Source organism: Corticium candelabrum, chromosome 10, assembly GCF_963422355.1.
Source record: "Corticium candelabrum chromosome 10, ooCorCand1.1, whole genome shotgun sequence".
NCBI lineage: Eukaryota > Metazoa > Porifera > Homoscleromorpha > Homosclerophorida > Plakinidae > Corticium > Corticium candelabrum.
This window is the reverse complement of record NC_085094.1, coordinates 373,494-398,135: the sequence shown is the minus strand read 5'-3', so window position 1 is coordinate 398,135 and position 24,642 is coordinate 373,494. Positions and strand designations below refer to the sequence as shown.

At 41.4% G+C, this 24,642-nt stretch overlaps 1 protein-coding gene across 2 annotated transcripts; it reads right to left on the bottom strand.

Annotated features, from left to right (window-relative positions):
* Positions 1-82: 82 nt before the first annotated feature.
* LOC134185674 (ER degradation-enhancing alpha-mannosidase-like protein 3) lies at positions 83-18,916 on the bottom strand. Of its 2 annotated transcripts, XR_009970814.1 has the most exons (7): positions 18,781-18,916; positions 18,630-18,675; positions 18,457-18,557; positions 17,343-17,495; positions 17,118-17,274; positions 6,184-7,670; positions 83-132 (listed from the first exon to the last, which is right to left on the bottom strand). XR_009970814.1 is itself a non-coding variant. In XM_062653519.1 (6 exons), the coding sequence occupies exons 1-6, from the start codon at positions 18,867-18,869 to the stop codon at positions 7,572-7,574; spliced, it is 645 nt and encodes a 214-aa protein (XP_062509503.1). In that variant the 5' UTR covers positions 18,870-18,916; the 3' UTR covers positions 6,181-7,571. The 2 variants fall into 2 exon arrangements, 1 of the variants encoding a protein (XP_062509503.1); XM_062653519.1 differs by lacking the exon at positions 83-132 and having other exon boundaries at positions 6,181-7,670.
* Positions 18,917-24,642: the final 5,726 nt, after the last annotated feature.

Genomic DNA, 24,642 nt, shown 5'->3' with positions numbered 1-24,642 from the left:
ACAATCTGCAATTCGCCATCTTTTGTTACAACAGCCTCATAGAGCACATGTTGGTTGAGCTGATCGAATGAGAAAACTTGCTCGACGTTACATATATGGTGGCCATGCAGCAATAGACCAAGATATCGAAGCCTACGAAACAGAATGAGAAGAGGAGTCAGAAATACCAAGCAACTACTCACGAAACAAGAGCAACTGTGTGTTGATGTCAAGGCAGCGGACCATCTAGTGACCTTGCTAATTGGCTAATTCCTCTATTAGCCGCATTCTTGTTATAGGACCATACCTTCTTAATGAGCCAAGAACCCTAACGACTCTTGATATGCAAAAGCCTTATCAAACCGTTTGTGTAATACATACGCCGTCGTTACCCAACTATAAAAAGTCCGGGAACTTACGATTTTGAACAATACCAAGATCGTCACTGTCCGCCCTATTGCGCAGAAGTTATTACAGATTTTCAAAGCGCACAGTCAACGTGAACAGAGATTTTAGTAAATCTTAGTAACTATAGATAATAATGACCGGTATTTAGCAGTCTTTGCATTCACAAGAATTTGAGAGTTCTGTTAATCCACTTTGTGTGTTTTGTCTTCCCATTTATTGGGCAATTCTCTGTGTCTCCTTGATACAATTGTAAGATAACCATATTATTCATCATTACCCTCTCAGTAGGACAAGTGGCGTCTTTACCCTCAACTGAGGGTACTGTACGATACTGACTGTGCATAGGGTTTCTGCCCCAGGACTGTACACGAAAAGAACTGCTGCATGTGAGGACATGTTTCACATCAGTCTGAGACACTTGCTTGAAGACACCATCACAAAGGATGGTCCCACTTCCACACAGGCTTTGCGACTTGCTGTCCCTAGCCAGAGTCCCGTGCAACTGTGCAGTAAACTAACAGACCATGCAACATCGAATGAGAGGACCTCCTACCATCACACTCCTGCAGCATTTGCATGAAGAAATCAGAGCTGCTACAAGAACAACTGTCCAGCCCATAATACAAGACTGATACGTCGAATCGATATATTATAACCTTCTAGCACCCACCCACCCACCCCTATGCACGGAGTGTACAGCCGGTCAACATCTGCCACAGGATGATGGACACCGTGCATACAGAGAAGTCTCCTGGTCAACCGATCAAGCTGCTACACACTTAGACACGTCATTCTACAGGTCATGGCCTTGTGGTTTCTCCTGTGTGTGTTGCAGATTAGGTACTGGGCAACTAGTTATTCAATTACATTACAAACCAATAGACTGCTGAGAGTAGAAAAATATCTTGCAGACTAAGATGCCTAGGTGGAAAACACAAATCCACGGATCCAAGCGATTCCACATCCAATATATTTGGGCACCTCGGATGTACGACTGCCCCGCTGCTGTCATCTCTCACTTTTTGCAGTGATTATCTTTCGTTTACTATTACCAAGCCTGCTATTATGCTTAGTTAGACTGTTGCACCTGAGCTTATTAGCACCGCATGTTATTGCTGTAGCCATTACTAAAACATTCCAACTCACAAACCAGTGTTCCGAAACGGTGTACACTTGCCACACTTTCAGCGTTCCCGGACACTTAATCCTCAGCGTGGCGACAAGGAGTCTAGCTAGCTATGGTTGCCGTTTGACAAGTTTTATGTGACCCTAGCTAGAGTAAGTCTCCCTAAACACAACGTTTCCTTCCACAGCTTTCTCTGTTTGCCGCTGCAACAGAGTGAGGGTGCAGTACAAGCGCTAGATGACTATAGAACGTGAGAAAATTGATCTACAAGCAGAAATGTCTTCAGAAGCTCTGTAGACGCATGCGCAATTTTGTTAATTGTATCTGTGTCTACGTGTACTCACTGTAGAAAATATCGAAAGCGTCACACGACAAATTTCAATCAGAACAGTTACTGAGTAACATGAAAATCATGCAGTCATTTAAATGACCCTGTACCCCAGCCATCACAAGGTGACGTCCGATACATATACAAGTAGGGTAGTGCAGTGCATGTAGCTCATCTCCTATCTCAGTAGATCGTTCTTGTTTTTGCAAAGGAAATGAGACCATTCGCTGCAGTCTATTTGGATATGTAGATCCATGGATCCGTGGATCTGAGTTTTCCACTCAGCCCATCCTTAATAATTCTTGGGGAAAAGTTAGGGTACACAATCTAAAAATCTAATTAGAAATTTTGATGCAATAAACTGTTAGCAATAAGAGCCAGTTATTTTGTCTTACAAGTGCTGGCATTTAGAGATATCATCAATCTGACTGGAAGTAATGGATCAGATCATACTCAAATGTCTCTATCCCAAACTCCAGCAAGCTTTCTCACTTGCTTATGCCCTCCCAGCTGCCAATGAACAGTACCTTGCCAGCTTGGCCAGCTCAGGAGAAAATTCTAAACACATTATAGCAAGTGCCATCATATCATACTGAAACTAAAAACATCCAATGTGGTATCAACTACAATCAGCTATGTAGCCAAACTAAAGCAGTAACTACTTTTGTTGCATAGGGATGACCAAAGAACATCTGAACAGCTGTTACGCAAAATTTCAAGTGTCTAAATGTTGGTTATTTGCCCAAATAACTTCTAGCTTAGATAATTGAATGTATGCTAGTACAGTGTCTAACCTCTTCATCATTTGTGTATAGTATGCAATTGCACATGTACTACAGATACTGTAAATGCAAACTATACACAGCTGCTGATGAACATGTTAGACACTGTACATGCTAGCATGCATTCAATTGTCCGCTGTGTTGCTTGGTGTAACTGTACTGTACTTTGAATTTCCTACCTCTATGCCTTTAGACAACACCCAGTTGTAATGTAAGCCGTTTCTATGTAATCTGAACACTCAGAGCAATGCAATTACAAATGCTGTTACTAGATCATGTCACTTTACATACTTTAGCAGCATTTCAACGTTTGTAAACCCCATAACGTCTTTCCAGTCAAAGTGACACTATGTATGTATGTATGTATGTATGTATGTATGTATGTATGTATGTATGTATGTATGTGGCTCAATTGGTTAGAGTGTGTAGTTGGAGATTGGCAACATCCGGGACCTTTGGCTCAGAGTTTGAGTGCGGGAGGGCCACATACATAATTCCCTTGGGCAAGGAACTAACATACAATTGCCTCACTCTCCGGAGTGTCAGGTTCTGTCCAAGAAGCAAAGAAGAAGTTACATATAGACAGTGACTGCTGATAGTGTTTCAATTGTATACTAGTATCGTAGAAAGTATCGTAGAAAGTATCGTAGAAAGTATGGTAGAAAGTATCGTAGCAAGTACTTAGTAGTGTCTGCAGTAACCTGGGCTCTAAGGGTCCTTGTACCAAAAAAAAGTATCATGTATGTATGTATGTATATTTGTCCTTGCACCAACACAAGTACACTGCCAAAAGTACTATTCTTTAATTCCTGCATGCCACAAGATGAAATATGCTGACCTTGCAATACCATTTCATTAGGTCAGTTTTCACACTGTTTACTCCCTAGAGTATCTTATCTAAAAGCAGCCAATCAGGACCTGTGACAAAACCTATGTTGCCAATTGTCCTGAAATAACGAACTCGTGTCTCAAGAGGATACAGACTGGAAGTCTCCTGAACCAGATCAGGTTTATGGTTTCTGGGTCAAGAGCATCACATGTCTTCATGATGACTTGACTCGTAACTACAACCTCTTCTTTTGGGACATGGACTCTGCACCCGACTGGTTATCTCAAGAAACAACCACCCTGATACCTAAAAATGACAAGACTGACATAGCCCAAAAAAATTTCCGGCCTATCACGCGTCTATCTGTCTTCTACAAAACCCTCGCCTCAGTCGTCAGACAGAGGATTGCATGGCATTTAGTTCAGGGAATCTCATGGCATCGAAGCAGAAGGGTTGTCAGTAGGGTTCCCTTCGAGTAAAGGATCAGCTTTTGATTAACAAACTGCTTACCGAGGACTGTACGACCAGGCACAAGAGCTTGAGCATGGCTTGGGTGGACTACCAAAACGCCTATGCCAGCGTGCCACACAGCTGGTTACTCTGGTGTCTTTAGCTGCATAAAATTAGTCCAGTCTTGTGCAAGTTTCTGTCACTTGTGATGAAAAGTTGGAAGACACCGATAGTACTTTCCCGGAACGGTACCATCAAGACAAGGCTCATGTGGATCAGGCAAGGTATTTTCCAAGGTGACTCACTATCTCCTCTTCTCTTCTGTATGATCTTAATCTTCTCAATGTGGTGTTATGCAGAACTGGTTATGGCTATTGGATGAGCACTGGGATGGTGAGACTGCCAAATGAGCCTGTCAGTCATCTACTTTGCATGGATGATCTGAAGCTGTATGGCAGAAATCCTGATCAGCTGAAAGAGTTGTTGCACACGGTTCGTACCTTCTCTGATGACATCCAGATAAAGATTGGTCTGGAAATGAGTGCTGTTGCACAGTTTGTTAACGGCAAGCTCTCTGGACACAATTCTGGAGTGACGATAGGGAAAACGGTCACTATCAACTGTCTAGAACCAAGTCAAGTCCACAAGTATTTGGGTGTGGACGAGAGTAACGGTATCCAGCACAGCATTATGCGAAAGAAGCCCCATTGTGAGTATTTTCGCAGAGTGAAGATGGTTCTCCAGACCGAGTTGCATGGTTGGAACAAGACTCTGGCATTCAACGGGTTTGCACTGCCGGTTCTCACTTACGGTTTTGGTGTCATTCATTGGAGGACCACAGACCTGCAGCAGCTTGATCGACAGACCAGGAAACTTGTCTCTATGCATGGTATCCACCATTCTGTGGCAGACGTTGACTTGATTTATGCTCCGTGCACCGAAGGCAGTCGAGGGTTACAACAAATCGAGTCGACATATCAGTCTTGTATTGTCGGGCTAGATTGTTACCTTTGCAACAGCTCTAATCTCTTCATGCAAATGGTACGAGAGTGTGATGCTAGGAGGTCATCCCATTCGATCCAACACATGACCCGTTTACTGCACAGCTGTAGGGGAGTCTCTCTAAGGACAACAAGTCGCAGAGCCTGCATGGAAGTGGGACAATCCTGTATAATGGTGTCTTTGAGCAAGCACCTCAGACAGATGTGAAACACTTCCGCATGTGCAGCAGTTCTCTTCGTGTACAGTCCTGGTAGAAAACTTATGCATGAACAGTGGTCCTAGGGACAAGTCTGAAAAGCTTCTTGGAAAATGAGTTGTGTTGCGACTTTGCTCCAACAACGTGCCACTCACATATGTTAAATAAGACACAACTAGAATACAAACTGCGGTTGTTGGACATCGATCAGACGTGGCTAACAGGGAGAAACCAAACGTAAAGTAAGTCAAGGTGGACATGGCACCCCGTTTTCGTAGAGCATGGCACCACGTTTTCGTAGAGCCTCTTTCCACGATCATGACGGGTTTTCTTACTTTCAAGAGTTCAGTATAATTGATATGTAGAAGGATTTCTATCATTTCCTAGCATAAACAAAGGACGCATATAACAATTTAATATTGTTAGCGCACATTAAGAGTGTGCACTTGCAAGCTTGAATTCAAGAATTTCCTACCATAAAGAATTAGCAGACGTGTTGTTTGCTCCATGCAAGATAGAAAGTCGAGATTCGATCAATTTGATATGATTATTTATGTAATGTGCTGATAAAACAGCAAATGGTACATAGTTCACTGAAAATCTGAAATTTGCAAATTACATAACAACCTTAATTAATACATGTACATGTATGTGTACCTATTGGAGACAACGAAGCCCATTGTCGGATATTCACAAAAAACGGTTACAGTATGTTAGGAAACAGATGCATTGTTTGTAGAACTTAGTTGCCATGGCCACTGGAAGACAAGAACCCAATGCACAGCAGTCACTCATTCGAGTTTTAGGTAAATCAAAGATAAACTTGAATGATACACCATGCGCAGTATGTTGGTTAGCACATTGATAAAACAATTATTAATTAACCATTCAATTAATAATTAACAAGTCAAAAGTCTATTACAAGTACCGGAAGCAAACCCTGCTTCAGAAGTACTTAGACCATCACGGCTGTCTAGAAAGAAGACATGACTTTACGAAGGATTTTACAAACCAAAAGACTGCAAACATAAGTATACATCAGTTACTAACAATTACTTTTGAACTTTTATACAACAAACTTACCCTTCATTTATGCATTTATCGATTCATCGGATATATAAGAATCATCTTCAGAGTCCTCTTCGTCTTTTGCTGGAGAAGTTATTAAATTCCCGCACTCCACACACCCACAGCAATCAGTACATGGAAGACTGGCCTTAAAGCAAGAACACCGAACTGTAGTGCAGCTGTCAGCCAATTTACAACCACAAGGAAGAAACTCTAGAATCCCCTGTGGTGCTGGATATTGCAACATCCAGTCAATGGAGAGCTGACTTTCTTTCAAGAGTCAACCGAGCATGTTGGGACTTGGAATGTCTGGATCACATACTAGGGCTCGCCGCCATATCACAGCTTGATAGGCTGCTCTTCCTACATGCTTTCTAAGAGTGTCCTTAGTTGGAGGCAGTTGGTAGCATTGGGAAGACCGTGAACAGAACATGCTATACCGTACTTCATTCACTGACGTTCCAGGTTTACCGTATAATGAACAAGTAAATTCTTCACACGAGTCTTGCAACTCCTGAAGGAAGAAAATCGTAACCAAGCTGTGACATTGTTGCTGCAAACTTGGGATGACGTGTCACTAGTTCCAAAGCTGTTTTCTTTCCTCTGCCTACAAGGCGCTCGTTGAGTCACATCCAGTGAAACTATGCATTCCCACAAAGCCAAGCACACTTCATCTCCAAGTTTTGCTGCTACAGTATGAAGTGGAATAAACCTGGTACTTTGCTTCGTTCCAGTACGAAAGTAAAGGCTAAGACTGCGGTATAGTGTACAAAGCATGCAGGCAAGGAGTATGCATTGTCTGCAGCATACACAGCATGTAAGAGCAGCTGTGTGTCAGCTTCTTCATGAGAGCAGCCACATAGACCGTCCACTTCATTTACTGTTACTGCCTTTCCATCAGTGCTAGATAAGCAGTAGCACATGCTCCTCGCGGTGGCAAACAGACACTTGTTAAACAGTTCCATTACAAATTTTGCTTTGCCATTCTTGACAAAGAAACCGTGCCAGCTCTGACTTGTTATCGCCGGTTGAGAGGTATTTTTCCACTGACCAGGAAGAGGCTGATTACATGAAGTATCAAAATGTGCACACATCCAGAATGCGATCGCCTATCTTGTTCACAGTTCTTGATGGAAACACTACAATACTGGTCCACCACAAAGTCTATTTGTCGACTCCCCGATTTAAATGATGTTGTAGCTATTGAAAACACACGCTCTGCACATCGGCGTAGCGCAGGACTCAAGTTTGGGGAGTAAATAAAATTGACCACAAACCACGCCCATTTCTCGCACGCAAAGCCACGCCCATTTCCTGCTTTTCTTGCCCAGTTTGTAGACATCTAAGTTTACATACTGTAGTATCATTTTCAGATTACACATAAACCGCTGGACTGAGTGCCGTCAGTGTGCGTATAAAGGAGTGGAAACACTGTTATTGTCCTTGCCAAAAAGGTTTTCATGGCTCGACAAAATGAAATGGCATCTTGATGACAATGGAATCTACAAGACCAATTCAGTGCAAATGGCGTAGACCAATTTAAATATTTCATAATATAGCGAGCAATATAGGTCTAGCTAGTTAGCTAGAATAACCTGTGGAGAAAGTACTGTGGAGTGCACGCAAATCACTAGGTAGCGGAGCCGCAGGAGATTCATTCTCCGGTCAATCGGGTTGCCGACATCAATTAACTAGACTTACTTGCAAAATAATAACTGATGGATAGGCTTTTGCATGCCTTTGATGCAGTCTTATTTGACTCAGCCATTGACGTCTCAAATAAGTGATGGTCATGCGTACTGTACTTGTCCACGACTTCTCGACACTGGTTTTATCATACTGAAATGATGACGTGTATATTGTCAAAGAGATATGGTTAACATCGTCAATCATCAACATGCTACTCTGTGATTAATTAAGCGGATTGTCACTGTTTAGTAACTTAAAATTATAGTTCTGCTTGAAGCGAAGTGATCCTCGCAGCCCCCCTCCCCCCGATGCTACGCCGGTGCGAGTCTGCAAAAATAGCAAAAGTAGAATTGCTGGGAAACGAGTTAAGTGCCTGGAGTACCACCATGCCGTCGACCAACCACACAGCATCTAATGGTATAATGTCTACAGGAGAAGTGCCAGCTTCTATTAGATGCAAAAGCTTTGATTTGACCGTTTTGCTGGGGTTCTGTCAGCACTAGCTAAAGACCAGGAAATGGGACCAAGCAAACAGGTGAAATCTTTGCGCAAATCAATTGACTGTTTTTAGGTCAATTTAGATCAATATGGCAAAGGCAACTCAAACGGTGCGGATCTCGTTCTACAAATTTTGCAGAAAGCAAATGACAGAAAGAAAACGTCATCTGATCCATCACAAAACGAAATCCGACAACTCTAATCACGGAAAAGGATGCTGCTAACGAGCGCTAACACGACTGAGCTTATTGTTGTATGCATCATTGTATGCATAGAGGAAGAGTCCCTAAGTTAGGTAAATGTCGCTACATATTAATTCTGTTTGATAATTTAACATAAGGATAACGTCCATCCCCTGGAAAGACGGTTTATGGCCACGCCCATCGTGACGTTCATTTCGCTTATTTTTATTCCTGTTAGCCACGTCTGATCGATGGCCAACAACTGCGGTTTGTATTTATGTTGAGTCCTCTCTAACATATGTAAGCCTTACTAAGGCATGTTGGATGAAAGTCGTAACGTAAGTTGCGAATTTGAGACTTGTCCTTAGGACTACAGTATTGCCGTCTTCACTGAGAAACCATCTGTGGACCTGAAAGAGACCTAGAGATAGCTAAAGTCATCAAATCTTCCTGCTGCAACCAAGAGACTGGTTGTTGCTGCTCAAGACCGAGCGCTTCCGAATCTGTACTATGAGCACAACATTCTACATTGAGCTGTCAGTCCAACCTGTCACTTGTGCAGTGCAGGTCTAGAGGCAGTTGACCACATTGTGGCAGGCTGTAGTGCCTTGGTACTAATGAACTACACTGATCGACACAATCAGGTAGCCTTCATTATTCACTGAAACATTTGCTGTCATTTTGGGGTTCCAGTGGAGAGCAGATGGTACATCCTGTTAGGCTTGTGGAAATGGACAACATCACTATGATGTGGGATAAAGCCATCCCTACTGCTAGGAAGATCGGTGCCATAATTGTCTGACATCTGTTTCAGAAATAAGAAGACAAACATTTGTCTTCTTATTGATATCAGCTGTCCTACTGATGGCAACATCACCAGGAAACAGTCTGAGAAGTTGATGAAATATAGTGATTTGCAGGTGGAGGTAAGCCGCATGTAGCAGTGTCGGTCACTGGTTGTTCCAGTGGTGTTGGAAGCGTTGGTCACAGTGCACGCAGGTATTCCACGGTGGCTGAACATTATTCCAGGTGATCACAACCTGCAGCACTTACAGAAAGCAGTGCTTTTTGGATCCAGTCGGATCATGCATAAAGTCATGTCTTCTGTTTAGACAGACCTTACGAACCAGACTGATCTGGTTGAGCACGACATCTGGAGGCTAGACCAGGTAGTGTTGGCTACGAGTTATAATTACACAAAGAAGGGCCACTATGCTTAGGATTGTCTGGGTTTGCAGTCTGCTCAATGGTTTGGCAATCAGAAGATTGGGCAAGGCAACAGTACAAGCCAGGTGTCTGTGGTGATGTCAGCAATAGACTGCACGGTGTCAGCTGGAGCTGAAAGAAAAGATAAAAATTATGAGCTCCAGCTACAACTCAAGACTAAGTCAAATGATAAAACTGGAGTTACTGTGCTAAGCGAGACAATGGGGCCACGCCCTTATGTTATTGTGAAGGTTGAAGGCTGCATTATAGAGGCTATGATTGATACTGGCTGTCCTGTTTGCATTATCCCTGAGACTGTTTTGGTGCAAGTAGAAATGAAGGGGAGTCGCAAGAATTGTGACATGAAGATGCCGGAGCTTCGTCTGACTGAATATAACGAGGATGAAATAGCAGTTTCTGGCCAAGTTGGACTTGGAGGTGTCATTTAGAAGTGGATTACCTATTGGGATGACGATGTTTGTTTCCACAAAAGCTGACCCGTCGTGTTTGTTGGAGTTAGAGGCTGGCTTGTGACTTGGACTAGTGTCATTTGCCTCAGAAGTAGTTGGTCCGAGACAACTTTATCCGTAAAAAGTGTTTTAACTTTGTTGAAAGAACTTTGTAACCTTGATGTTCATAAAGCGTGTGGTCCGGATAGTATTCCCTCGAAATTCGTCAGGTTTGCAGCTGATGTAATAGCATCAACTATTACCAAAATTTTCAACAAGTCCCTGGAAACTGCTACATATCCAGACGATTGGTAAAGAGGCAATGTGTCACCGATTCACAAGGGCGGATCTCCCCTTGATGCCAACAACTATTGTCCTATTATGCTCCTACCCATCATCTCCAAAGTCATGGATCGTCTGCTGCGACGTGAATTGCGGTCGCACATTCTCGAAAACAATCTTCTAACTTGCTTCCAGAGTGCATTTCGACCAAATCACTCTACCAAGGATGTATTAGTCAAATCTGTTGACGACTGATTATTAGCCATGGATAACAAATGCCTAAATGTGTGTACATACCTTGATGTCAGAAAGACATTCGACTGTGTCAATCGCCAGATTATGTTGACTAAACTATGTCGCCTAGGCGTTGAGAGATCTTCCTTAAACTGGTTTTCCAGTTTCCTTCAAGGTAGATATCAAAGAGTTTCGACAAAGGTGCATAAATCCACATGGTTTCCATGTATGCGAGGTGTCCCACATTAGGGCCCTTGCTCTTTTCGTTTTACATAAATGACCTACCAGATGTTGTCACAAACGGTTCTATCAATATATTTGCTGATGACACTTGTCTCTACACGTCTGGATATTGCATATCAGAGACTATCTCTAGCATCAACAAGAATTTGGACCAAGTTCATGCATGGTTCAAGGATAACAAAATGGAGCTAAACCTCTCTGAAACAAAATCTATGATCATTGGATGTTCTCGACTCAGACACAGGTATATTGAAGGATCATCCTTTCGGATTATGATTAATGATCAGCCTGTGGAAATTGTCTCAAAGTATAAATACCTGGGAGTAATCTTAAAGGCTTGAATCACTCGAGGGATATGCAGCAAGACTGATTACAAATTCTAAGCCTAGAACTAGAACACAGCCACTACTAGATGAATTGCATCTACCTTGATTAAAAGATCCACTAGACTACTTTCAGGCTGTTTTGACATATAGATATTTACACAATTTGGCACCGAGATACATGCGTAACATCTTTACTTTGCGACCGTCTGTATGTTCTCATATGACTAGAAACAGTAATGGCCTGTTACTGCCAACACCGACAACCAACTTTATGAAGAGAACTTTTCACTATAGAGAAAGTCAACTTTGGAAAAAACTGGCCAGCTATAACTAAAACATACACTACTTTACTGTCCTTCAAAAGGAACCTTAAACTCTTTGCTCGTAAACTAGCTTAGTTTTAGTTAAGTTCGTCCATGTAGTATTTAGTATGTGTTATATGGGCACTATGGTAAATCCATCTTTTGATTAAATAGTCTCCCTAATAAAACTAAACTAAACTAAACTAAACAGTGTTTTTCCTACAATACATTTTATGCGTACGTGTACACAATTTTTGCCTTCCTGTACGTAAGCCCGTTGTCTGAACCAGGTGTGCTTGTGTCACAGGTACTAGAGTCCGTTCAAAGAACATAGCACCCGTGGGAAATTTCCAGATCTAGATTTAGAGCACGTACCTATTTGATTAGCATATCTTTCAAAAGCATGTGATTAGGAGGAACCAGATCTCTAGACAAAGCTATTCACTCTAATTAAACGCTACCTATGATCATGATTACAGAGCTAGGATCCTGCCAATGAGACTCATATAGGTCCGACTAGATACATGTAACAAAGAAGACCGACAGAAACCAGGCGTGTTGTGTTAGCCCGTGTTAGCATTTTGTCATCTCTTAAGACCTGTTTTGAAGTTTTCCTCACTTCTTTCTATAGTGAACCTGTCTACTGCTAGTTTCTAAATACCATCTGATATTCTGTACTAGCTGCACTACCAAATTACAAACTCAGAGCAGACACTGACGCAATAACGGCACAGTATATGACAACCATGCACTGTTGCTCTTTTTTCAGTACTTGCACAGTTCATACCAAAAGCAGTCTCCACCATAATTGGCCTTGTCTTCAAACAACACTTTCCACAGACTCTCCATTCTCTGAACAAACTTTAAACAGGTAGATGACTGATTCAAACTGATTTTATTATAATCTCAAGGAATTGCAATCATTTTAGGACTGGCCTCCTACTACCACAAATGTATTCAGGGGTTTTTGATGCTGGCTCAACCTCTGCGTGCACTGTTTGGAAAGAGGCAAGGGTTGACTCCCATGTCAAGAGGCATTCTGATGCTTGAAGAAGAAGTTAGTGACTGCAGCCGTGTTAGCCTACTTCTACATGAAGTTTTGCCTGGAAACTGACACTAGTGGGAGTGGTCTAGGGGGTTCTAGAGCAGGAACAGCAAGACTGGAAATTACATTATGTTGCCTATGCCAGCCAGAGTTTGTCACAGGCTGATAAACACGGACTAACAGAAATGGAAGCTCTGGAGGTCGTGTGGGGCTACAAAGTACTTTCGACCCTATCTCTGGCAGTGATCTATAGTGATCATTCTGCACTGAAGTCCTTACTAAGTGCAAGAAACCCTTCAGGAAAACTAGCCCGTTTGGGGATGGCACCGGAGATTCGGTACAGACTAGGCTGCAAGAATGGCAGTGCTGAAGCCTTGTCAAGAGCGACCGTGGAGCCTGTCAATATAGACAACCGCAGAGATGTGGAGATGCAAGAAGATATCTTGAATAATGTAAGCAAAGCCCTGCCCAAGATCACTCAAGAACAGCGGCAGGAACTGTACTATTGTGATGTAATAAGGTTCACTAAAGAGGAAATACTTCCCAAAGACAAGCATCTGGCAAGAAAGATCGTATTGTCTCGTCCAAACGACGACTTGATCGATGGTGTTCTTTTGTTGCTTAGAACGTTGACCTCCATACCGAGAGTGGTAGTCCCAGAAAAGTGACGATCGACACTGCTAGCTGAGGCCCACAGTGGTTGATTTTGTGGACAGTTCGCTGAAAAGAGTTTGTTTGGTGTCTTGTCAAGGCACTACTGGTGGGATGAAATGAGAAGTGATTTGAGACGTCAATGTCGGTCCTGTCTAACTTGTGCTTTGAGGCCTGGTTGTGTACCACAGATACATCCTGCTCTTACGCCGATTCCAGTAGACGTCCATTTCATCGTGTGGGAGTTGACGTACTGTCTCTACCGTCGACATCTAAAGACAATCGGTATGCTGTGGTGTTCGTTGATTACCTAAGGAAATGGCCAGAGGTATTTGTGGTGGCAGATCACACGGGTGAAACAATTCCTCCGCTGTTGGCAGAAAGCGTCATTTGCAGACACAGTGTTCCCAAGGAGTTGTTCTCGTACCGAGGAGTAGATTTCTTGTCTGAACTTGTCAAAGAGGTCTGTAAGCTAACTAACATAAAGAAGATACACACGTCGGAGTACCATCCACAAACTGATGGGATAGTAAAACGATTGAACTGGACCCTGATTAATATGATGGCTAAACATGCACAATTCCATGGTCCAAACTGGGACAAGTATCTAACGTATCTGCTTTTTGCTTACCGTGTGCGACTCCATAGCTCTACAAGCAAGTCGCCATTCTTTCTACAATACGAGCGGGATACGTGGATACCGACTGAAACTGTCTTGGAACAACCGTCTCTTAGTCAATTGCAGAAGGAGGATTACAAGACTGACATGACCGAATTCTCAATGGCATGGGAGAAAGTGATACAGAGGGTAGAGAAGGCACAAATACAGTACAAGAGTTATTACAACTGGGAGGCGTAACCGCATCAGTTCCAAGTTGGTGATAGGGTGTTCATGGATTGACGAACGAACAAAAAAGTAAATTGTCACAACCGTTTGAAGAGCCATATCGTGACGCTCATGCTTGTGAGAACACTGCGAAAGTAAGGCCGGTGGAAAGGCCAGACAACGAAGCTGAATGTGTGAAAGTCAAGAGAATTCGTTTTTGCCCGGACGAAATACCGGCTGTTCCATGTGTATGCAATAGCAGTAGGAGGCGTCGCAAGCAAAGATTTGAAGACTAAAACTGAGCTAAGTAACGGCGGTAATCCATTTAACTTGAGAACTAGAGCACGAAGTCGTGCTTTCTAAAGAACGGGGTAGTGCAGAGTAAGTGGTGCCACGTGGGATCCGGGGAAATGGTAGACTCTGTGTGTATATGTGTGTGTGTGTGTGTGTGTGTGTGTGTGTGTGTGTGTGTGTGTGTGTGTGTGCACGCGCGCACACGCAGCATTGTGTACTTTGGCACATTGGTGTGTCTTCCGCATTCAGTAAGGTACAATATAGTTAGTAATAGTTATATTGGTATCTACACATGTGTCGCGGGATATTACACAAAGTCCATTCAGAGTGTATATGAACAGTAGGTAACAATGTACATGAACAGATGGATGTGCAGTAAGCAATTGGCGAGGTAGAAATTGAGGGTAGAAATCGACACTCCCTGTGTAGCATTTGGTGCAGGAAACGTGTAGTTTAGATTCGGTGCAAACGAAATCAGAATTCAAAGAGAAAATCTAGCGCTCGAAGAGCGCGGCTTCAATCAACAAAATGTCTTGGACCGCTGGGAGAGTTATGGAGCGTGACGACACGTACAGTCTACACGGAACTGGTGTGGGCGTGTATTCGAATAAACTGAAAGGTGTACCATTTGCGTCATCAAGAAATTTTATGTAGGGGTCAGTCCCTTGGAAGGGGCCCTGTGTAATTTGAGTAATCAAAAACCTGATTTGGTGCAAGTAGAGAGATTTTATGCAAAAATCAGTTTTGTAGCATAACCAGATACCTACCTGCTCTGACACACACTGAACAAAAACTCAATCCCAGTGTTCTAGCCAGAATTTTTTGCCAACCATCAATATGATGTCATCAAATATAATGACGTCAATTAATGACATCATCAAATGTTTGATGTTGACATAATTGGTAATGACATCATCCTATCACTTTATTAGAGTCAGAATGGCAGCATGTATATAGTTACTGCATGATTGGTAGACTATTCATATAATTGCCACTCAGATGTTGTTGAATAAACCTCACTGGACTTAATAAACATAACACAGACAGACAGACAGGCAATACACTATACACTAGATTATTACAATGACAAATTGATTTAATTAATTAAAACTGGAATTGTGAGCTGACCTAAAAGAGTAAGGGTGTATAAAACATGAGATTGAAGATAAACAGTTAGTAGAACACCTGCTGCAACCACAGTCTCATTAGCACCGCTTATGTAAAAGGTCAACAGGAATTCACCTTAAACACCATCAAGGAGACCATTAGTCTCTTGCACAGCCTCTCTTAACGCGCGCACGAGGAGCGGAGAGGGGGCGGTGCCTGCACGCTAAAGAGGGTCTGTTCAAATCCGGCAGATAATTGGGAACGGAAAAGGAGTGACTAATGCCTGATGTCGTCTCTTTAGCACGCATAGCACGAGCCTGATCGCTAGCTATTATGTCACTCGACACGCTGTAAAGCTGAGACGTCATACGTTTGTATGCCCATTATCCCATATGGCCGTAGTAGTTCACTAGAAGGGCACAGAGACTGAGGAGAATGAAAAGTACCAGTCATTCCCTCATACACGGGTAAGATCCTGAGATTCAGATGGCAAGCTAGCGTGTAATGCGTCAAATAGTCAAGGTGACGTACGTTGTATTGGTGCAGAGATTCCTAGTGCATCTTGTAAGTTTCACCTCGTGATTCATAAACTGCTGGGTCTGGTGAGTCTGGTCGTCTAGTCTAGAGGGTCATGATCATGATCACCTCATGTTCATTATGTAATCACATAACTTTTAGCCTGAGAGTCCTAGATAATCTGTGCTAGCCATAAAAACTTCCTGGGTCTAGGGTCTACAGACCGATAAAGTAGGGTCAACTCTTACCACCAATACATGTACAACGTACGTCACCTTGATTTGAACCCGCGTACGGCATTCGCATTCTGCGCTAGCTTGCCATCTGAATCTCAGGCTCTTACCGTTGTATGAGGGAATGGCTGTTACTTTTCAATCTCCTCAGTCTCTGTCCCCTTCTAGTGAACTACATGATCTGTTATGTATACACTCTACAGAACAATGCGCATGCAAACGTATGACGTCTCAGCTTCACAGTGTGTCGAGTGACATAATAGCTAGCGATCAACCGAGACAGGCGCGTGCTACGCGTGCTAAAGAGATGACATCAGGCGTTAGTCACTCCTTTTCCGTTCCCAATTATCTGCCAGATTTGAACAGACCCTCTTTCGTGTGCTGGCACTGCCCCCTCTCTGCTCCTCACGCGCGCGTTAAGAGGGGCTGTGCACCATGCACTCCCTACAATTACTGTACCAGATGTGTTGGACATAAGAATATGTATTGTTCTGTAGCGACTTTGGGACCATCAAGACCTCTAATGTATTTAGATCCGTGATGGATCTGGTAGGAAAACACCCCACACTATGTTTGCTAAGGCTTTCCAATTCTGCTGTTTCCCATGCTCCAAATGTCCCTTCCCTTTCCCAAATGTCATTTTGACGGTACTGACAGTACTGGCGAGAACACTGCAATCCTACACTGTACATACAAACACTACAGCGTTGGACTCAATAACGCAACCACATTACACCCTTAGTTCAGGTTGCAAAACACTTTGAACACAAACATACTTCACCATAGTTGTCACAGCCACAAAGAAACATGGGTGATTGAACACAAATACACAACAATGCAACATTCACCATGCACAAATTTCTCACCCTTGGGTACGGCAGCCCTGTGGTAGTATTAAATGCAGGTAAAAGCCGATTGCCTACATCTTCTGCCAGGCTTAGTAATTCATTGTTATATGATAACAAATAAACATTTCCCATATCGCGAAACAGAGATGCAAGAACATGAGCACTAAGCAGTCCACTGTAAACAAAACAATTGAAACATCATCAGTACCACATACAATAATTTTAAGCAACCATCAAACTTACCCCAAAACACGTATATTAGTTTCAAATACAGACACAACAATGTCATTATTCACAGTCACATCTTCAACTACATGGTTGATTGCTGCAGCAAACTTTTCCATTTCACCCATAACAGCCAATGTGTCCAAAGAGTCAATCAGTGTAAGAGAATAACTAAATAATTCCAATTTGAGAGTGCAATTTATACAGCCAGTCTAGTAAGACAACTAATTGCAAGGTATCAAAAGAAGCCACAAGTAGTAATTATTTTACCCCCTATTCTACTTTCATTTCTTGATTCCTTCTCGTCCTCCTTCCCATCTACCCTTGCCACTCATCATTCATTCTCTTCCTTTCCCTCCCCACTCAACTACATCTATCAATCCTTCCTTTAACTTTTTACAACGGCAAACATGAGTAAAAAAGCCAAGAGTTCATTAGTTATTATACATAATAATGTAAATTTAAATCTTTACCACTAGCTAGATCATTATAGTACTACTTCAGTGCAACTTCACAGTGTATAGTTTTTGGATCATAACCAAGTCTATCTAGAGCACTATGTACAAGTGAAACAACCAAAGTACTAGAACTAAAATAACCAACAATCACTATGAACTGGAAGTTGCTACAATGTAACTCTAGATCCAACAGTCACCATACACTAAAAACCAACAATATCTACTAAATAAAAACTAATAACAATGTCTACTCAGCAAGCCTCACTGGTTATTAGGCTTAGCATTTTCTGTGTTCATCAATCCATTTGTTGAGCAACTAATCCTCTCAATTACAATAATAACAAAATCAAAATAGGCATATTTTTGTCTTTGTACATGATGGAGCACCATGCTACTCCACAACACTTAACTGTCATGTTCACTCTAGTAATTAATTAGAGTTTGCTTCAATTTGTTAATGCACAAACATTGTCACAAGTTCATTTATGGTAAGTGTAAAATAACCAACACATGCATAGAGTAAAGTTCGTACGCATAGGTAATCTTTCAGTTCAGTGTAGCAGCAAGAAAAACGTGAAATCCAACCGCCAAAACAACTGAGTAATACAGTATATGTACTACAATCTAGATCTTCCCTACTAAGTACTACGTGTAGCTATTAGCTCGTAGATGACCTTCCCAAAGCATCATCGATGTCACCTCGACTTGGCTCTACGCCTCTTACTCGTCCCTTGCAACTCAGAGGCATCAGCTCATCAGCAGGATAAGCATTTTCCTACAATGTAGACAGTCTGATTGTACAAGAAGTTACAGGCAGTAAATACCTAAACGTGTACCGTAGACCTACCATGTAAGCGTGATACGCATGAAAGAACATTTCCTTTGCAGTCTCCCTAACAACAGAATACCGTTGCTTTACACATCCAAGTGAAAATGAACTCTGAGACGAGCTACTCGACGGTGCTTGTCTAGTGTCCAGCAATCTGCTTTCATCTCACCTCAAAGATCTTCGCCTCTCTTCACTCATACGTGAAGACATAACGCTCAAGATCCATAAGCTCCACACCGCGAATATAACATTTCGCATCTCACTTTCACGACCTTCTCTGAGAAAGCACGACAGCGAACTTAAGTCGTAACGCACGCTAGGCGTACCACTCCTGGGTCGTAACGCGCTTGCCTTTTGCGCGCGGCCTTTTCTAAAACAGGAATGCATCCGTACTACACTGCACGACCAACCTTCGTTTCTCGAAGTTTGGTAAGGTTAGATACATCGTTTCACTTTTCAAAAGTTAGTAGCTGGTAATGTAGATCTACATCTAGGCCTAACACGATTCTGTGAACACGCTAGGCATGGAATATGTTGGTGACAGGAGTCGGTTTTCCAACTCACGAATGGCCGAACAAGCGGACAAGTTGGAATTCCGAATGAGAATCGGGTGATGAAAGAGGGGAATGAGAATGACGGACGTCGTACGAAATAGTCACAAGACTACGAGAAGAAGCAAATGACATGCGAGTCTCGACACTAGCACTGCAATGGGCAACGCGGACTCCGCAGATACAATTCACCGCTTTTCAGCGGACAATGGAACGAGTGCTTCAATCGTTCGAGGAACACTGCACTGGGGAAAGCAACGTCATCTTTACGTCTACAAAACACAACTCAACTAAATGACTCCCATAGAAGCATCAGTGAAGAAAATTAAGTGTAGGTACACTGTACTGTAGTTGAGGTTACTGGTAATATAATAATTTATATGATGATTTGTATAAAATAGTCAGAAGAAAAGAAAAATATAATTGGTGTAAAATATATAATTGGTATAACGTTGAAAGGGTTAACTACACACCAAGATGGGATTTAGTACAAAATGCAAATACAGTACTATTAGTTATAAAATTAAGGATTGGAATGATGATGAATAGGTGGTTCATTTTATCTAGTAGCAAGAGTTACAGAAGAGTCCATCACAAGTATTGACATTTTTAAAGTGCAAATGATATAGAAAGAAAATAGAAGAAATGATATGGCTTTAGTTAAATGGACAGATTACTTTAAATCACTATCGCCTAACACATAGTAATTGGGGGGCCCTCATAAACATCTGTGCTCACATATGAAAGGGTGCGGCGGATAGTTTAAATAATAATGAGATGTAATTAAAATGTTACCTGTCTCACTATCTAATATGTTATAGCGCATATTCGTTCACCTGCTCACCAGCGTGTTTACTAATTTCATTGACCACCTTTCTTTAGATAACGTACAATTACAATCCATTTATTTCACAAATTTGTTTCCAAGTGTTATTTTATTTATTTTCTGTTTCTTTCTTTTTTGTAGGTGTATAAGACATTTCTGCCTTTTCTGGAAGTTTCATGAGCCAAAATAGCTTGCAGTAAATATATTAAATGCAATCATGCTAGTCTTATAAATTTGTACCCTAGCCTTGGGGTAATATGACTGTTCAGCTTCATGAAAATACTTGAGAGAGTTATTTTTTGTCTAAAAGTTAGAGTATTCTAAATCACTATCGCCTAACACAGTAGTAATTGAAGAGTATTCTCAATATAATATTTTGTTTTAGAAATAGAAGGTCTCCTAATGTTATACATGACATGATGTACTTATTTATTATACCAATTAATGTACTCAGGTGCATTATCATAGCCATACTACAATTTGTGCATACATATAAAATTTAAACGTATCTTCAGCGTCAGAATGTTGGATCTCTGATCCATTTTCACACATTGTGAAATTAGTGGTTTGTTTATTAATTATGTTATTATCCCCTGATCCAAAAGCAATAAATGCATTGTTTACCATGTAATTCATGTGTACATATTTTACAATAATCCATTATATAGTAAATAGTAATTATATCTTTAGGTAGTTTATGTTTATCTCTCTAAGTGATAATACGCATGTAGACCCAATTCCCAATCGGTTATGGAAAATATTATAGATTGTCAGGTTCAAGTAGTTGTAGCAATAGGGCGACAAATCACATTGCTACATACATTGATAAGACAAATGTTATGAGTGTAGATAAACAATCCATTACTTGGAGACCTCTTGGAAACTTAATTATTCTAACTAACACATTTGAAACATGTTCCCCAGAACTTCCATTGACTATACTATTGATGGTGAAGCCTCTAGCCACCACACTGAAATCGGAGATCTAGACTGAAATTTCAGCTATTCTATTCATACTCCCTTTGTACAGGAAATTTGTAGGTGGAGCTACAGCAACGGCACTGGGCTAATAACTTTTTCTTACAGCTATGCCTTGTAAGTACAGGCCTACATTTATACATCTACAATATTAAATCAAATTGTCAGTAAATAGTGGACTTCAATACATGTATGAAACATAGTAGCCTTCTTCTGCATGATTGTAGTAATGTGGTCTGGCTTATCAACAGTGCTATAGATGGTGATAAATAAAAACACAACTAACAAATGAAAAATAGGTCAAGCATGCATAAATTATTTTTGCAAGTTTAAAAGCCCCAAAATTGGCCAAATCACATTTTATACCCGCATAAATTTTTAGCATTACAGTAAGATAGAAGATTCCTTCCAAGCGTGCTCAGTTGGTCATGCAATGAGACACAGGGTTCTGGAGAGACTTTGGTTTTGGGATGACGTGCCAGTATAGGGATGATTTTTTAGATGTGTGTAGGAAGCAAGGCTCTAAGTATGACATCTTATAGCCAACTACGACTTTTGGCATTCAAGAGACACGGAAATCTAAGACTTGGTAGTGAACAGAGAACAGGTTATGTCCCTAGCCTTTTTATTAGGGATTGAGTTATTTGTAGTTTTGTTATTTGTTGCACAGAGGATCGTCTACTTTCATCATTGGGCCAACAGAGAATTTGTACTGTTGATCGATGGCTGTGAAGTGTACAGGACAATTAAATAGAACCATTACTTTGTTCTTGGAAGTGATGTGTCATTATTGTTAGCTGCTGTAGTAGGTACTGGACAGGTACGACTTGTGCATCTTTCAAAACCAAACCCTATGGTAGTTGTTAATGTCATGTTTGCTGCTACATTGTAACACCACAGACAGAAAGACTGAGACAGACTGGTTTATTGAGCTGTCGGTTCAAGTTGCTAAAACATCTATGTAAACTACAGAATTTAGTGAAGGAAATGTTATGTAGATTTGCCATTTAATTAACAAAGGTCACAGGCAATGGACAGACAGACACAGCATTTTATAAATCCTATACTACAGACAAACAGACAGACAGGCAGGCATCGAGGTCACAGAGGTCTCTAAGATGCACTAAGCTTAGAGTGACTCAGAAATATACTAGTATTTAGTAACAGAAATCCAAATATACGATGAACTGTATTAGAAAACTAGAATTTAAAACTTTTTCTCTGAAAAAAGAAATAGATGTAGGGATTGTATAAAAAGTAACAGAAACAAGATCTATAGATAATATGAACCAAAGCCAGACATCAGTAGTTTATTCTTCCAACCCCCAAAATGTAAAATGTAGGGAAATGTGGTGGTTGGAAGGATCCCCTAATGATGTCTGGCTTTGGTTCATATTATCTATAGATCTTGTTTCTGTTACTTGTATACAATCCCTACATCTATTTCTTTTGTCAGAGAAATTTTTTTAAAATTCTGGTTTGGTAAGTTTTTAGGAGCGCAAAAGCGCAACATAGCTAGGGTGTACATGTGTACGGGGACTATTTGGTCGCGGAGACTATTTTGGCCGCAGGGACTATTTGGTAGCGGGCAATTATCTCGCTCTTATTTGGTTTCGAAACCGTTTTATTAGTAGCTGGGGCTTATTTGGTTTCGAAACCGTTTTATTAGTAGCTGGGGCTTATTTGGTTTCGGCCACATGCGGGGACTATTTGGTTTCGCAGTTATTGCGCCTCGAATCGGCACTCTCCAACTCTTGCAGCTGTACGAGATGCACGTGAACGACGTGACGATGGCCATGATAATTTTCACGCGCCTCCCAGACGTCTCGATGAACCGAAATCGAGTGCGACCTGCTTCTTCTTCGTTTGTATTTGACTTCATATGAATACCGAAGTCATCACGACATTGTCTATCGCAATTTCGCATGTCTGACGTTTCGTTTTGAGGCAAATCTCGGCTCCTCTGGTAGCGGGCGTGTCGAAAGTAGGCGGAGTAAGAATCTCTTTTGTGTTACAAGGTAATCTGTGTGTTGTTGCACTAGCGAGGTCGACTGCAGTTGTAGATATAACACAACGTTTGCAAAGTGGAAAGTCGCTGACAGAGGACTAGAAGGTTTGTATATTACACTAAACTCGCTAAAGTATAATATTCGTATAGCCTCGCAGAAGTTAGTTTAAGTTAGTTAGATATTCCATCGCACTTTAAAAACTAGCGTATACTCTCAGGAACGCTTCTCCCACAATACTGATAACGCCACAAAGTGAGAAGTGGTACAAAAGTTTCAATGGAATATTATCACCGATCTGTACAATTCAAAGCAATAACGTAATTATTAAAAATAAGACAATCTTAAATACACTACCAAGGCACACAAAGAACACACAGATAGACAAAGAGACAGAGGAACAGCCAAAATTAAGCATTGGTGCAGAAGTAATATTGGACAACAATAGCACGGTACACAAAACAAGCAAACGGCAGACAGACGGACGGAAGGGACAGACAGACAGACAGATTATTTATTCTTCTATACAAACTATTACATAATCTAGTCGCAAGACGGTAACAATTCTAGAATTTCTAAATCAATCAACATAATAAGCTTAATGTTTCAGTCACCTAAGAAGTCCTCTAATTTACATTGTTGATGAGTCAATTTAGCTTAGACACTTTTCCACTGATCCCTCTTGCATTGCATCTTTGTATACACACTCATACCTGCATGCATGCGCATAGCTGCATGCTGATTAGTATAGTCCTTGTCTTCATTTTCTTGCTTGCATATCCTGATTCTACTGCAGCACATTTTGCTGTGTCACCATTCAAATAAAAGATAGACGGACGGACGGACGGACTTAATGGCAGAAAGAGACAGAAGATGCAGCATGTAGACAAGAAAACAAGATTTTCAATAAGCTCACCTAATCTACAAAGCGTATGGTTCTATAGTGTACAACAACGCAAACAAACAACCAGCAAAGGCCCATCTGAGAGACCAAGTGCAAATTAAGTTATTTTACGCCAAATACATTAATTAATTGTTTCTCGAACTACATATATGCACTTATTTTCTCTTCTGTTCTGAAAGTCATCACCAATCTTAGGTCGTGCACAACCAATTATAGCTCTAGAGAGACGTAGATCGTCTTCCTTGCAATTGATCGTAGACAGTACGCATACGTCGCTGTGTACCTAGGTATCGATCGATGCCTTGCAGGATCAATGCATAAATCTGCAGCTAGCCGCAGTATTCTTTGCACTAAAACATTTTAGGCACATCTCTAATACGCGTGTGCTGCGTGATCTTCAATTATCAAATCATGTTTGTTTACCTTGTAACCCAAAAGCGATTCTTACGCCGCCTAGTCTTTCGACACACCCGCTACAAGACGAGCCGAAATTTGTCTCAAAACGAAGCTTCAGACACGCGAAATTGCGATAGACAATGCCATGATGACTTCGGTATTCATATCAAGCCAAATACAAGCGAAGAAGAAGCAGATAGCACTCGATTTCGGCTTATCGACACGTCTGGGAGACGCGTGAAAATTTTCAAGGCCATCGTCACTGTGAGATCGAGCGCAAGTGATCTCTTTCTATATTCTGATCGCCTCTGATCTCTACTCTCCCGGATAAGTATCTATAATACTTTCTAGCTAGTTGTACGGTATCCGT